Genomic DNA, 16769 nt, shown 5'->3' with positions numbered 1-16769 from the left:
AGATTTACCAAAACCATGTAGTGCAAGGGCCTGCCTGATTGCATACAAATTGAAACTCTTAAGGTTTGACCTCATATTATATGTTTTTGGTAAATCTGAAGACAAAAATCTGCAGAAAATCTAATAGTGTGTATGGGGGTCTAACACTTTTTAAAGCAGTTACAACGGTTTGTTTTTCCCTTTGGGATAAAGGCTTTACATAAATGAATAAAAGCTGGCAGTTGTAACCCCCCCCCCCGCCCCCCCCACACTTATCAGTCTTAACCCTCTAATACTTTTGCTGGACAGCTTGGCTGTTCCTGGTTAAAGAAACAGACTTGCTGGTCAAATCACTGGATTAAAAGAAAATAAAAAAAGCTAAAAAATAGAAAATTAATGCAACCACGTTGAAACAATTGATAAGCTGTGATCTATACATTTTTTTATCTAGATATGCTTTAATCATTTTAACCAGTTAAGCACCAGAATAATTTTCACATTTCACTTTTGGGCCTCCTAACCTGTCAATAACTGGTATTACAGTAGGAATGATTTACTAAAACTGAAGAGTGCAAAATATGGTGCAGCTCTGCATGGTACCTTCTAACTTCAGCTTGTTCATTTAAAAGAAAAGAATGGGTTAACAAAAAAAAAGTATACTCACCTAGGTGGATGCAGAATTTGTCCAATGCTGCATCTGTCCCCCACTGCCTCTAAGACCAAGAACTTAGCGATCAAAGCCTGTTGATTGCTCAGTTCTCAGTAAGCAGGGAGTTGGTGACTATCAGTCACCGGCTCCCTGCTCTGCCCATCCAGTGCTCCCTGGAGCGCTGACCTGTGGAGCGGCTGGCTCAGGATCTTAGCGGCTTGCTGAGAGGCTGACCCAGCTTCCGGTTCCAGGCATCTGGGTGGAGCCTGTCCACATGGCTGTGATCTTTTCAGAGCCTGGACCAGCAATGTGATGTCAGCTGACAGCGGGCTTTAGCATACTGTTGGTTGAAAACGAGTCACAGGAGTGCAGAATGAACAGAACTCCTGTGATCTACAGGAGAAATACAGTCAAAATTAGCTTTGGCTATACTTCTCCTTTAACTAGTTGCTGACCGCCGGCCGTCAAATGACGGCCAGGCGGCGCAGCTATTGTGGCGGGAGGCCGTCATATGATCGTGCGCGCGCATCCCTGTTTCTTCGGTGGCGGCGTGTCACGGAGACACCGCTCGCCACCGAAGGGGGTGAACAGCCATTCGTTATGGCTGTTTACCACGTGATCGGCCGTGATGAAGTCACGGCCGATCACAGATGGTCACACCCCCTACGTGCACGGCGCATGCGCGCGATCGCGAGCGCGCTGCGCGTGCACGTCGGTGGCGGCGTGTTCCCCGGGAACACTGCTCGTCACCGACACTGGTAAACAGCCATTGGCTGGCTGTTTACCCACGTGATCGGCTGTGATCCTTTCACAGCCGATCACTAAAATGTAAACAAACCGCGGTAACGGGATGTTACCGGGTTCTCCTCCTCACACACCGATCGTGTGTGAGGAGGAGATTGCGGTAACATCTCGCTACCGCATACAGTGTACACCAAACATACTGATTGCCCCCCCCCCCCCCCAATAAAGAGGACCTGTCACCACCCCTCATAGTACCTGTCAATCACAGTCCATCAGAGTACCTGTCCCAGCCCATCAGAGTACCCGAGTACCTGTCCCAGCCCATCAGAGTACCCGAGTACCTGTCCCAGCCCATCAGAGTACCCGAGTACCTGTCCCAGCCCATCAGAGTACCTGTCCCAGCCCATCAGAGTACCCGAGTACCTGTCCCAGCCCATCAGAGTACCCGAGTACCTGTCCCAGCCCATCAGAGTACCCGAGTACCTGTCCCAGCCCATCAGAGTACCCGAGTACCTGTCCCAGCCCATCAGAGTACCCGAGTACCTGTCCCAGCCCATCTGAGTACCCGAGTACCTGTCCCAGCCCATCTGAGTACCCGAGTACCTGTCACAGTTCATCTGAGTACCCGAGTACCTGTCCCGGCCCATCAGAGTACCCGAGTACCTGTCACGGCACATCAGAGTACCCGAGTACCTGTCACGGCACATCAGAGTACCCGAGTACCTGTCACGGCACATCAGAGTACCCGAGTACTTGTCACGGCACATCAGAGTACCCGAGTACCTGTCACGGCCCATCAGGGTACCCGAGTACCTGTCACGGCCTATCAGGATACCCGAGTACCTGTCACAGCCCATCAGGGTACCCGAGTACCTGTCACAGTCCATTAGAGTACCGAGTACCTGTCACAGTCCATTAGAGTACCGAGTACCTGTCACAGTCCATTAGAGTACCGAGTACCTGTCACAGTCCATTAGAGTACCGAGTACCTGTCACAGCCCATCTGAGTACCCGAGTACCTGTCACAGTTCATCTGAGTACCTGTCACCGCCCTTCAGAGTACCCAAATACCAGTCACCAAACCATCAGAGTACCTGTCACCAGGCCATCAGAGTACCCGAGTACCTGTCACCAGGCCATCAGAGTACCCGAGTACCTGTCACCAGGCCATCAGAGTACCCGAGTACCTGTCACCAGGCCATCAGAGTACCCGAGTACCTGTCACCAGGCCATCAGAGTACCCGAGTACCTGTCACCAGGCCATCAGAGTACCCGAGTACCTGTCACCAGGCCATCAGAGTACTCGAGTACCTGTCACCAGGCCATCAGAGTACCCGAGTACCTGTCACCAGGCAATCAGAGTACCCGAGTACCTGTTCCAGTCCATCTGAGTACCCGAGTACCTGTCACAGTCCACCTGAGTACCCGAGTACCTATCTCCAGCCCATCAGAGTACCCGAGTACCTATTTGCAGCCCATGTCTCATAGAATATACGTTGGGGTGTTTACTTTCCAAAATGGGGTCATTTTGTGGGTAATTTCACTGTCCTGGTGGTCCAGGACCTTCAAAAGTGTGATGGGTAGGAATGAAATAAGATGTGTCATTTATGCTCCTAGAACGCCTGAACGTACTACTTCAATGTTTGGCCCATCTATGTGGCCAGGCTGTGTAAAAGTCCTACACATGTGGTATCGCCATACTCGGGAGGAGTAGCAGAATGTATTTTGGGGTATAATTTTTGCTATATACATGTTATGTGTTAGAAATATCTTATAAATTGACAATTTTGTGTAAAAAAAAAAATGCGTTTTAATTTTTTTCCACATATTCCAAAAACTTCTGGAAAAAAATGAACCGTTCAAAAGACTCATTATGCCTCACAGATTATACGTTGGGGTGTTTGCTTTCCAAAATGGGGTAATTTTATGGGAAATTCCATTGTGCTGGTACTCCAGGGCCTTCAAAAGTGTAATAGGTGGTTGAGAAATGAGATGCGTAATTTTTGCTCATAGAACGTCTGAAGGTACTACATTAATGTTAGTGCTCTGTATGTGGCCAGGCTGTGTAAAAGTCTCACACACGTGGTATCGCCGTACTCGGGAAGAGTAGCAGAATGTATTTTGGGGTGTAATTTTTGCTATATACATGCTATGTGTTAGAAATATCTTATAAATTGACAATTTTGTGTAAAAAAAAATGCGTTTTAATTTTTTTCCACATATTCCAAAAACTTCTGGAAAAAAATTAACCATTCAAAAGACTCATTATGCCTCACAGATTATACGTTGGGGTGTTAGCTTTCCAAAATGGGGTGATTTTATGGGAAATTCCATTGTGCTGGTACTCCAGGGCCTTCAAAAGTGTAATAGGTGGTTGAGAAATGAGATGCGTCATTTTTGCTCGTAGAACGTCTGAAGGTACTATATCGATGTTGGTGCTCTGTATGTGGCCAGGTTGTGTAAAAGTCTCACACATGTGGTATTGCCGTACTCGGGAAGAGTAGCAGAATGTATTTTGGGGGGTAATTTGTTGTATACATATGCTGTGTGTGAGAAATAACCTGATAATATGACAATTTAGTAAAAAAAAATAAAAAAAAATAAAAAATCTTCATTTTGCAAAGAATTGTGGGAAAAAATGACAACTTAAAAAAACTCACCATGCTACTTACTTAATACCTTGGGATGTCTACTTTGTAAAAAGGGGTCATTTGGGGGGTATTTGTACTTTCCTGACTAGTTAGAGTCTCAAGAAATGAGATACACCTGATGTACTGAAGGCCTGATCAGAAGTGATGAATTTTCAGTGATTGGCACCATAGTTTGTAGACTCTATAACTTTCACAAAGACCAAATAATATATACTAATGTGGGTTATTTTTACCAAAGATATGTAGCAGTATAAATTTTGGCCAAAATTTATGAAGAAAAATTACTAATTAGCAAAAATTTATGACAGAAACGAAGAAAAAGGCATTTTTTTCACAAAATTTACGTTTTATTTTATTTATAGCACAAAAAATAAAAAACCCACTAGTGATTAAATACCACTAAAAGAAAGCTCTATTTGTGTGGAAAAAAGGACGCAAGTTTCATATGGATACTGTCTTGGATGACTGAGTAATTGTCATTCAAAGTGTGAGAGCGCTGAAAGCTGAAAATTGGTCTGGTCAGGAAGGGGGTGTAACTGCACTGTACTGAGGTGGTTAAGCTTTGACAAAAAATAATGGAAGCCGAATGGTTTCTATGCAGAGCTGCACCAGAATTTGAACACTCCAGTTTCAGCAAATCAGCCCTAACATGTATTTCTTGTTTTGGGACAATCAATACTTCTATTTTGGTGGTAATGACTTCCAAGAGTTATTTAATTTCCTGTATAATAAAAATAGGAAAAATATGTAAAAAATAGAAACATACTTAGTTTCAGTTTGGACAAGGATAATTTTAATACAGTTAGTGTGACTTTTAAGTGCTACCTTTATAGTGCAACATGCCCCATTTACATTTACACTAGAATTATGTTTCTGCCACAAAGTTTGGTATTACAAATTTCTTAAGTTATAAAAAAAAAACAATTAAATGAAATAAACAATATAAACAATAGTATAATTTTTTTAACATAAAAAATGGTGTGCATATTTTCTGTTATTTACTGCCACAATGCATTCCTATATCATTACCTGTTAATTTAGAAGCCCGGATCCTGCATTCACCGATGATGATTTGCAAGTTGTTTCCATGAATCCAACCTTCTTTTTTTCTGTTCAAATTCTTCACTAACCTATTTTCGTACAAACACAAACCTTAGCACCTTCGTGTGACATTACTTAGAGGTAATTCATCACTCCTGTCTTTTCTGAGATGCTGCTAATAAATGCTGAAAAAGACCAAGCAACAGCTGCTGCAGACTAAAATTCACTCAGCAAGCATCTGCTTTCATTAGAAATACACACCAAACTTTTAGAGCATCAGTAAAAATGTATGTAGGAGAAAGAAAAATAAGGAATATTATTACCCAGATAGCAAGCAATTGTGCTGCAAGTTTGAAAAAGACTTGCTAAGCTATTGCTAGACTTGCCAGGCTTCACAGGTTTGCTGCACAATTGCAGTAAGAGCACTGCATTGCATGACTTCAGATCAACTTTCTTTGAAAACATTCTGCAAGTCTGCTGCAATTTCTGGTTCAGTTATGTTGTTCAATAGTCATCCCACCACAGGGGTCACTGTGACTTGCAGAGCTCTTGCTGTAGATTTACCACTTTAACGTTGCTCTTGCTACAGACTTGCCACGCAAATTTGCTACAAATTGGAAAAGTGTAAACTAGAACTTGTGCTTCAAGTGCTCTGCAAGTGTACAACTTGCCAGTCAAAATGTGCACCAAGTTTACTGACTTATAATTCAAGACTGTCACAAATTTGTGGCAAGTTATCCTTGCTATCTGGGTAAACAGGAACGTTGTGTATGGTCTTATCATCAACTACAGAAATCACAATGAGACTTTCAAGAGCCTACAGTAAGACCCAGGACTGGCCATAGGGCACACCAGGCTCTATGGTCACAGGTTAACTGACCTGTGACCCTGAAAAGGGAGGAGCTGGAGGAAACGCAGGACCAGAGAGAAAGTGAGTACGGCCCCCTCTGCTCCTGGATTGAAGGAGCGGCGGGGCAGCTTCATATAGACTAATCAATCTATTTTCCTCCTGCAGCCTCCTAAAGCCCACTTCTCTCGCCGCAGGCATTCAGAGGCTGCAGGAACAAAATGGAGAGATTGATTCTTCTATATGCAGCAGCTCCTCCTATCCAGCTTCTTTCTGCTGCCGCCCCCCATGCTCTCAGGCCCCACCTGTGCTCTCCAGCCCCCCTGGCCTCCGCCCCCAGGCTCTCAGGCTCCCCCCAGTGCTCTCAGCTCCCCGCATGCTCTGCCCCCCATGCTCTGCCCCCCTCTCTGCTCCCTTGCTCTCCACCCCCCTGTGCTCTAATGCCCACCCCCCGTGCTGTTCGCACCCCATGCTTTCCGGCTCCCTGTGCTCTTTCCTGGCCCCCCTTGCCTCCATGAGGATGGAGAGTAGGAAAGGGGCTGGTAAATATGTCATGGGCTGCTTAGTCTAAAATGCCCAGGCCTATTTTTTGTCCCAGTCCGGGCCTGCCTACAGTCAGAGATTTCAGAAGTCATTATTTACTGACTACTGAGGAAGACCTGGAAGCACCAGCAGATCACTTCCAACATTTTGTGCGTTTCAGTGGCCTCCATTGTTGCAGCATATGTAATCAGGGTCATCAGAAACATCTCCCATGCTGCAATAATCTATGTGAGGTGTAATGATCATAACATGCTAGATGCCATCACTATATGACTTTCATTAAAGTTAGTATTTGAAAAACATTTTGAATGTGCCCCAGCAATGCACTGGATGCTATATTGATGATAAGAATAAGTAATTTATTTTGTCTAAAAACGTAACAATATCAGCAATCACTTCCCTCATGCCTATATAGTACAAGTTTAGTTCAAAAGCTTATCTAAACCCTCAAAAATATTATATATTGGCGTTTACCAGTCCTTAGATGTGGCTGCATTCGTTTTAATTTATTTTTTAGGCTAAGAACACTTTTAGCAAGTAAAAAACAAATAACTGTTGATTTTGCAAGAAATGCAATGTCTTTCCTCTGATCTTAAAAGAAAGCAGAAATATACAGTATTTATCACGTAAACTATAACCCCGATTCAAAAAAAGTTGGAACACTGTGTAAAATCTAATATCATAAACCCATTATTTATTCACAACATAAAACATAAAATGTTTTAACTAAAAAAAAAAAGGATAATTTTAACAAAGAAATTAGGTGATTTTGAAGCTGATGGCAGCAACACGTCTCAAGACAGTTGGAACAGGGCCATGCTTACCATGAGGTAGCATCCCCTCTTCTTTTAACATTACTCTGTAAATGTCTGGGAACTGAGACCATTTGCTAGTCTTACATAGTTACATAGTGGGTGAGGTTAAAAAAAGACACAAGTCCAATCTATGTGTGTGATTATGTGTCAGTATTACATTGTATATCCCTGTATGTTGTTGTCATTCAGGTGCTTATCTAATAGTTTTTTGAAACTATCGATGCCCCTCGCTGAGACCACTACATATGGAAGGGAATTCCACATCTTTTGCCGCTCTTACGGTAAAGAACCTTCTACATAGTTTAAGGTTAAGCCTCTTTTCTTCTAATTTTAATGAGTGGCCACAAGTCTTGTTAAACTCCCTTCTGCGAAAAAGTTTTATCCCTATTGTGGGGTCACCAGTATGGTATTTGTATATTCAAATTATATTCCCTCTCAAGCGTCTCTTCTCCAGAGAGAATAAGTTCAGTGCTCGCAACCTTTCCTCGTAACTAATACCCTCCAGACCCTATATTAGCTTTGTTGCCCTTCTTTGTACTCGCTCCATTTCCAGTACATCCTTCCTGAGGACTGGTGCCCAGAACTGGACAGCATACTCTAGGTGCGGCCGGACCAAAGTCTTGTAGAGCAGGAGAATTATCATTTTATCTCTGGAATTAATCCCCTTTTTAATGCATGCCAATATTCTGTTTGCTTTGTTAGCAGCAGCTTGGCATTGTATGCTATTGCTGAGCCTATCATCTACTAGGACCCCCAGGTACTTTTCCATCCTAGATTTCCCCAGAGGTTCTCCCCCCAGTGTATAGATTGCATTCATATTTTTGCCACCCAAATGCATTATTTTACATTTTTATACACTGAACCTCATTTTTCATGTAGTTGCCCACCCCATTCATTTGTTCAGATCTTTTTGCAAGGTTTCCACATTCTGCAGAGAAGCTATTGCCCTGTTTAGCTTAGTATTGTCTGTAAATACAGAGATTGAACTGTTTGCCCCATCCACCAGGTCATTTATGAACAAATTAAACAGGATTGGTCTCAGGACAGAACCCTGGGGGACCCCACTACCCACCCCTGACAATTCTGAGTACTCCCTATCTATCACCACCCTCTGAATATGTCCTTGTAGCCAGTTTTAAATCCATGTACTTACCCTATGGTCTTGTATATAGTCCCTTTTCATCCCCTTCAAGAGTTTACATACTATTGATGTTAGGCTAAGTGGTCTGTACTTCCCAGGGATGTATTCTGGGCCCCTTTTAAATATTGGTGCTACATTGGCTTTTCTCCAATCAGCTGGTACCATTCCAGGCAGTAGACTGTCAGTAAAAATTAGGAACAATGGTCTGGCCATTACTTGACTGAGTTCCCTAAGTACCCTCAGATGCAAGCCATCTGATCCTGGTGATTTATTAATGTTAAGTTTCCCAAGCCTTATTTTAATTATGTCCTCTGTTAACCATGGAGGTGCTTCCTGTGATGTGTCATGAGGATAAGCACTGCGGTTTTGGTTACTGAAGCTCCCTATTCCCTTGTGAAGACTGAGGAGAAGAATAAATTCAGTACCTATGCCATATCCCCATCCTTTGTAACTAGATGTCCTTCCTCATTCTTTATGGGGCCAATATGGTCTGTCCTCCCCTTTTTACTGTTCACATACTTAAAGAATTTCTTGGGATTTTTTTTGCTCTCCTCCGCTATGTGTCTTTCATGTTCTATCTTAGCCGTCCTTATTGCACCCTTACATTTCTTGTTGCATTCTTTATAAAGTCTGAATGCTGATGATGATCCCTAAACCTTGCATTTTTTAAAGACCTTCTCCTTTGCTTTTATAGGCATTTTTACATTGGAGTTAAGCCATCCAGGACTTTTGTTCACGCTTTTAAATTTATTACCCAATGGGATGCATTGGTTAATGCCCTTATTTAATATGCTCTTTAAGCAAACCCCTCTCTCCTCCATGTTCTTTGTTCCTAAAATGTTATCCTAATTTATGCCTTCTAGCAAGGTTTGTAATTTAGGGAAGTTGGCTCTTTTGAAATTCAGTGTCTTTGTATTCCCCTTATGTTTCCTATTTGTGTGATTTATACTAAAGCCAATTGACCTGTGATCGCTGTTACCCAAATTGCCCCGTATTTCCACATCCATGATCAGGTCTGTATTGTTGGTAATCAGTAGATCCAGTAACGCTTTATTTCTAGTTGTCTAATTGTCCTGCAAGACATTTAGCAACTGGGAGAAGAATGTTGTCCCATTCTTGTCTGATATAGGATTCTAACTGCTCAAAAGTCCTGGATCTTCATTGTTGTATTTCTCATTTCAAGATGCGACCATTTTTTTCCATTGGTGAAAGGTCTGGACTGCAGGCAGGCCAGTTAAACACCCAGACTCTTCTACTAGAAAGCCATGCTGTTATCATAGATGCAATATGCGGTTTAGCATTGACATTTTACCATTCCTTATTAGTTCCACTTACTTTGCCAGCTTTTTGTTTCCCTGCCCCAACTTTTTTGAGTTGTGTTGTTGCCATCATTTTCAAAATGATATATTTTTTTTCTTAAAATGCTACATTTTCTCAGTTTAAACATATATGTTTACTAATTTCTATTGTGAAAAAAAATATTGGTTTATGAAATTTGCAAATCATTGCATTCTGTTTTTATGTAGATTTTTATACAGCGTCCTACATTTTCAGGAATTGTGGTTTTACTAGTCCTAGCAATCCATGTAATGGAGATTAACAATGTTTGAAGTCCAGCCTGTGTGACAATCACGACTCCCTCCATAGATACAGTATAGAAAGCAGCAAGTGTGTTATTAGCAGGATTACTAGAATAAAGTAGGAATGAAAATAAAGTAAAAAAGACAGGAACAAATGAACGCAGCCACCACCTATAAGAATTGGTAAGCTGAAATATATTACATTTCTTATTTTAGTTTTACATAATCTTTAAAAGAAAAGTATATCAGGGAGCACATATTTAGAGTTAAAGTGTTTGTAACCCTAAAGAAAAAAACAAAACAAAACGGATCCTGTTCCTTCAAAGCATGTTATACAGCACAGTCACGGTACAAAGGGTAAACCGCGCTACTCAAACAACAAAAGAAAGCAACCTATAAGCAGCAACCCTAATCGTAATACTCCGATATCAAACTAAATAGGTGAACAAAATGAGCTGCGCTAAAAACAAAAAATTAATCAAACACCTAAACCTAATCAAAACCTATACCAATAAGCATGAAAAAAACAATATTAAGTTGACAAAAAATGTGATTAGTAAATAGTATACATAGATACTATCATATCATCATAAAGTGAATAAAGTGTATACTAGATCTAAAATGAAATTAGCATAAATAATATAGAAAAAACCCCCCACAATAATTAATGTAAATTGAAACAAAAAATAGTGTGTGCTAAATCAAAACGAATAAAATTAACAAAAATAATATTCAAAAACAATAAAGAGTTCATATATGATGAAGAAAAAAATTTGTCCAAAAAGTATTGTTGATTCCTCAAACTTGATATTAAGGTGCAAAAATATCCACAAATGCGTGTATATAGAAAATAATCAAAACAATCCTCCACCAGTGAGAAGAGGGGCCGCTTACCAGAGCTTTAGATCCCAGTGTTAGTGAGATCAGTGAGGCAACAGCACAGAGGTTTCTGGATGAACCGTCACAGGCATCCCACCATTTACATCTCCAATACGAAGGCTCCAATCGGGAAACGAAGGTATCGTAGATTGCTGGCACCACGCTGCCTCTATCTCCAGTACGAAGCCTCCAGTCAGGAAACGAGGGTATCGTGGATCATGTATAAAAGATCAAAGACACTCGCATAGCGTAAAACCACTTGGTTTAATGAAGTAGAATTTAAAAAAATTTACACTCACATATATAAAGAAAAAACGATCACATAAAAACGAGCCGGCCGGACTCGTGTGCCGCCCGCACTTCCTGGTTGGGCGTAGAACGCGGAGACGTCAGAACGCCTATCTCCCTACGCGCGTTTCGTCACGAACGGACGTGTTCACGGGATGCGGGACGGCGTTCTGACGCACCGCCTATATACAAAATCCTAAACAAACAGCCTCGGTCTGAGCTCCATGTTGTCCTCTCAATCCACCATGTTAGGTGAGGGAAAGAGGACTGGAATGCCTATACTATCACCCAGTCCACCATTTTACATAGGGAGAAAGGGGTAAAAATTTGCCCTACCACTACGCAGAGGCAAACCTATAATCATAACCCTCCAGATTCTTTAAGAGCCATAAATTAAAAATACAAAATTATCATAAAGATACATTAAGAAAAAGAATTTAAAAAATTCCTTTCGAATACCAATTGAAAAGTATATTTATCAAAAGGTATTTAATAAGATAATAAAATAATATTAGGCACAAACAAAACAGTCCAAACGAATAAACAAAAGAGCTTTTGTAGTAAAAATATGTACTGTCTTGTATGTCCAGATATTAATACATTCTTCGTTATAAAAAATTATATACCAGTGGAAATTGAAAACTTTTTTTTGGTAAGACCACAAATACAGAAAAAATGATAAAGGCAAAAAACCCTCATTGAAGACTCATGGAACTCACACCAAGTTTACAGTTAAAAAAGCAACAACAACAACAGGAAGCCTAAGCTATATAAGCTATTCCAACCAATCATATATTGTTCAAGAATTGTCAATAAACGCATTTACGTCTACTTCAATATTAAGGCCATGAGGGACATAACTTTTTAATCTGTGTATCCACATCATTTCAAGCTTGGAAATGCTTCTTACCAAATGGGTTCCCCTCCAATGGGGATTGAACTTGTCAATTCCCATAAAGATTGTGTTGGTAGGGTCTCTATTGTGTGCCAGCAGGTAGTGTTTGGAGACCGAATGCTGGGTATATCCTCTACGGATATTCCCAATATGTTCGTTCAAACGTACATGTAAAGCACGTTTGGTCCGCCCTACATACTGGAGGCCACAAGGGCACTCCAGCATGTAGACCACTGCCTCTGAGCAGCAAGTGATAAAAGGTTCTATGGTGTAAGACCTAGATGTAACCGTAGATCTAAAGGTAGTACTTCTCCTAGACCGACAACCATTTAAGCTACATACCGTACACTTCCTGCATTGATAGTCCCAGTAAGGTTCGAGAAAAAATGCGGACGATTAGTGGGTGGGTCCAAAACATTAGGGGCCACCCTGTCCCTGTCCTTTGAGGGACAGGGTGGCCCCTAATGTTTTGGACCCACCCACTAATCGTCCGCATTTTTTCTCGAACCTTACTGGGTACTATCAATGCAGGAAGTGCACGGTATGTAGCTTAAATGGTTGTCGGTCTAGGAGAAGTACTACCTTTAGATCTACGGTTACATCTAGGTCTTACACCATAGAACCTTTTATCACTTGCTGCTCAGAGGCAGTGGTCTACATGCTGGAGTGCCCTTGTGGCCTCCAGTATGTAGGGCGGACCAAACGTGCTTTACATGTACGTTTGAACGAACATATTGGGAATATCCGTAGAGGATATACCCAGCATTCGGTCTCCAAACACTACCTGCTGGCACACAATAGAGACCCTACCAACACAATCTTTATGGGAATTGACAAGTTCAATCCCCATTGGAGGGGAACCCATTTGGTAAGAAGCATTTCCAAGCTTGAAATGATGTGGATACACAGATTAAAAAGTTATGTCCCTCATGGCCTTAATATTGAAGTAGACGTAAATGCGTTTATTGACAATTCTTGAACAATATATGATTGGTTGGAATAGCTTATATAGCTTAGGCTTCCTGTTGTTGTTGTTGCTTTTTTAACTGTAAACTTGGTGTGAGTTCCATGAGTCTTCAATGAGGGTTTTTTGCCTTTATCATTTTTTCTGTATTTGTGGTCTTACCAAAAAAAAGTTTTCAATTTCCACTGGTATATAATTTTTTATAACGAAGAATGTATTAATATCTGGACATACAAGACAGTACATATTTTTACTACAAAAGCTCTTTTGTTTATTCGTTTGGACTGTTTTGTTTGTGCCTAATATTATTTTATTATCTTATTAAATACCTTTTGATAAATATACTTTTCAATTGGTATTCGAAAGGAATTTTTTAAATTCTTTTTCTTAATGTATCTTTATGATAATTTTGTATTTTTAATTTATGGCTCTTAAAGAATCTGGAGGGTTATGATTATAGGTTTGCCTCTGCGTAGTGGTAGGGCAAATTTTTACCCCTTTCTCCCTATGTAAAATGGTGGACTGGGTGATAGTATAGGCATTCCAGTCCTCTTTCCCTCACCTAACATGGTGGATTGAGAGGACAACATGGAGCTCAGACCGAGGCTGTTTGTTTAGGATTTTGTATATAGGCGGTGCGTCAGAACGCCGTCCCGCATCCCGTGAACACGTCCGTTCGTGACGAAACGCGCGTAGGGAGATAGGCGTTCTGACGTCTCCGCGTTCTACGCCCAACCAGGAAGTGCGGGCGGCACACGAGTCCGGCCGGCTCGTTTTTATGTGATCGTTTTTTCTTTATATATGTGAGTGTAAATTTTTTTAAATTCTACTTCATTAAACCAAGTGGTTTTACGCTATGCGAGTGTCTTTGATCTTTTATACATGATCCACGATACCCTCGTTTCCTGACTGGAGGCTTCGTACTGGAGATAGAGGCAGCGTGGTGCCAGCAATCTACGATACCTTCGTTTCCCAATTGGAGCCTTCGTATTGGAGATGTAAATGGTGGGATGCCTGTGATGGTTCATCCAGAAACCTCTGTGCTGTTGCCTCACTGATCTCACTAACACTGGGATCTAAAGCTCTGGTAAGCGGCCCCTCTTCTCACTGGTGGAGGATTGTTTTGATTATTTTCTATATACACGCATTTGTGGATATTTTTGCACCTTAATATCAAGTTTGAGGAATCAACAATACTTTTTGGACAAATTTTTTTCTTCATCATATATGAACTCTTTATTGTTTTTGAATATTATTTTTGTTAATTTTATTCGTTTAGATTTAGCACACACTATTTTTTGTTTCAATTTACATTAATTATTGTGGGGGGTTTTTTCTATATTATTTATGTTAATTTCATTTTAGATCTAGTATACACTTTATTCACTTTATGATGATATGATAGTATCTATGTATACTATTTACTAATCACATTTTTTGTCAACTTAATATTGTTTTTTTCATGCTTATTGGTATAGGTTTTGATTAGGTTTAGGTGTTTGATTAATTTTTTGTTTTTAGCGCAGCTCATTTTGTTCACCTATTTAGTTTGATATCGGAGTATTACGATTAGGGTTGCTGCTTATAGGTTGCTTTCTTTTGTTGTTTGAGTAGCGCGGTTTACCCTTTGTACCGTGTTTGTGATCCTTATACATTTACTGCAGCTACTTTATTCATGGATATTTTTGATTTTCGTGCCTCCAGAGTGGTAAACACAGAAGGGGTTTTTGAACCTTTTGCTGAAGGCGATGGGGATTTGGGTGGTCTCTTTACAAGGCTAAAAAACCTAATAGTATCTGAGATCCATACCCAATGGGACATTGCGTTTCTGGAAACATATATAAAATTACAGATGGTCCCACGCAGCTTGAGGTGGGAGGTTTGCCCCCAGAAAGGTGAGGTAGATCTGGAGGGATGGTATAAATATTTTAATGAAGCTGGTGTTGCCTTTCTACGGTTCCTCGTGGAGAGGAAGAATTTAAAACTTAACCGTTTAGATATTGAGATCAAAAACTTAAAAGATAAAATATTGCCCTTTAAAAATAATGAAGAATATTTAGATAGATCCAAAGGTCTTCTTAAACTGTTGGAGAAAGAGGATAGAGAACAAAAACTAAAAAAGAAGTATAACCGAGATATCTTGGACTATCAATCTCTGACGGTTTTTGAGTGGCAAAAGAGATTACTGATAGATCAAATTGATGTCTCCGGCCCAGCTATGGATACTACCCCGGTGGCTATGTCCCAGGGTGGGATACCACCCCAGAATACACAAAACCATACAGTACCATCTGCAAATTCTGTAAATTCTCGTTTCCGCTCACCTGGCGAGGGAAAGAGAAATTACAGCCAAATGAGAGGTGGCAAACGAGGACCTCCTCAGGGGCATGACAATAGAGGAAGGGGACGAGGTGGGCAACGTCAGAATGCCCCCCCTCTCCCCCACACATATGCCCAAGCCCCCTCTCCTTATTATGGTCAGGCTGCTCCCCCTCCAAACTGGGGACAGGAGAGACCGTTTGTACCTCCCCCTGGATGGATGGGAAGCTTTGCTTCTAAACAGGGTTATTTCCCATCTCCTACTTATAATCAATTACCCCTCCCTTCTCAATATCCAAAACCTAACCCACCAACAGCTTATAATAACAGCCAAGTGGTACATTATGATGTGGACTACCAATCTCAATTCAATATTCCTACACAAAACAGTTTTTGCCTTTACAGGATTCGGGGTTTCCACCTATGGAGGGTATGACAAACCTGAGGCCCAATAATATGGGTCCCTACAGTGACATTCAGGGAAACTCTGGTAATGGCAACTTGGGTATTAACCCAAGCCACAACAATTGGGGTTTTCCCAGGCCAAACCAAGGCATCAAAAGAGTGGTCGAGCTAAGAGAGGTACTAGAGGGGGGAGGCGTACTCAGCCCAAAAAGACCAAGAACATAACTGGTGCAGGTATCTTTAACCTTAGCTCGGCCACTCTTAGTAATTGCGAACTGAGTGTCCTGGATAAGGGCCTCAAGTTTGCCCCAGCCAAAAATATGAACAAGTTTCAAACATACATGGATATTCATAGGTATGTAAGAAAACTTAATATCCAAAGATATGTAGCTTCAAATCCTACCAATTTTCTTAGAAATGCCTCTGGTGACTATTGTCACTCGGGGCTTTCTAATTCATCACTTTTCAACCCACCTGGACATCTGTGTCCCTCTTTAAAAGTCTTTCGTGATCTGGCCCTCAAAGACCTTGAAGACTTACGTATAAAAAAAGTTAGAAATAAAGAGGTGATTGATGCTGGCATTGAATCCCTCTGCAACAATAAAAATGTGGTCATCCGCCCAGCGGACAAAGGGGGGGTATAGTCATCCTAAATAAGGATGACTTTATAGGCGAGATGAATCGGATTTTGGGAGATAGGGCTACTTACATCTCCCTACCCTCTAATCCGAATGCACAATACAAAAGAACTTTGGAGTCCCTTGTTACAGAGGGATTTGATCAGGGAATCTTAAATAAGAAAGAAAAGGCCTTTCTTGTCCCAAAAACTCCTAGAATCCCCATAATTTACTACTTACCTAAGGTCCATAAGAGTCTCACCTGCCCCCCGGGACGACCCATCATTAGTGGGATCGATTCTATTACTTCCCGGGTGGGCAGGTATATAGATTTCTTTCTACAACCTCTAGTGCATCGAATGCCATCATTTATTAAAGACACGAGGCATATAATTAACCTTCTCGGGGCATA

At 41.2% G+C, this 16769-nt stretch overlaps 1 protein-coding gene across 6 annotated transcripts in view; it reads right to left on the bottom strand.

Moving 5' to 3' along the window:
• MCF2 (MCF.2 cell line derived transforming sequence) overlaps positions 1–16769 on the bottom strand; it is a 296431-nt gene that overhangs the window by 29100 nt on the left and 250562 nt on the right. For 5 of the 6 annotated variants that reach the window (XM_077490004.1, XM_077490071.1, XM_077490204.1 and 2 more), the window contains one exon: positions 5053–5153. The exons of the other annotated variant lie outside the window; for it this stretch is intronic. In XM_077490004.1, coding sequence (XP_077346130.1) covers positions 5053–5153 — 101 coding nt within the window. The remainder of the gene's footprint in view (positions 1–5052; positions 5154–16769) is intronic. 6 annotated transcript variants of the gene reach the window in all.

Source organism: Lithobates pipiens, unplaced genomic scaffold, assembly GCF_037356315.1.
Source record: "Lithobates pipiens isolate NorthernLeopardFrog02 unplaced genomic scaffold, aLitPip1_a1.2 Scaffold_1, whole genome shotgun sequence".
Lineage (NCBI taxonomy): Eukaryota > Metazoa > Chordata > Amphibia > Anura > Ranidae > Lithobates > Lithobates pipiens.
Note: the sequence above shows the minus strand (reverse complement) of the source record. Positions and strands in the feature narration are given on the sequence as shown.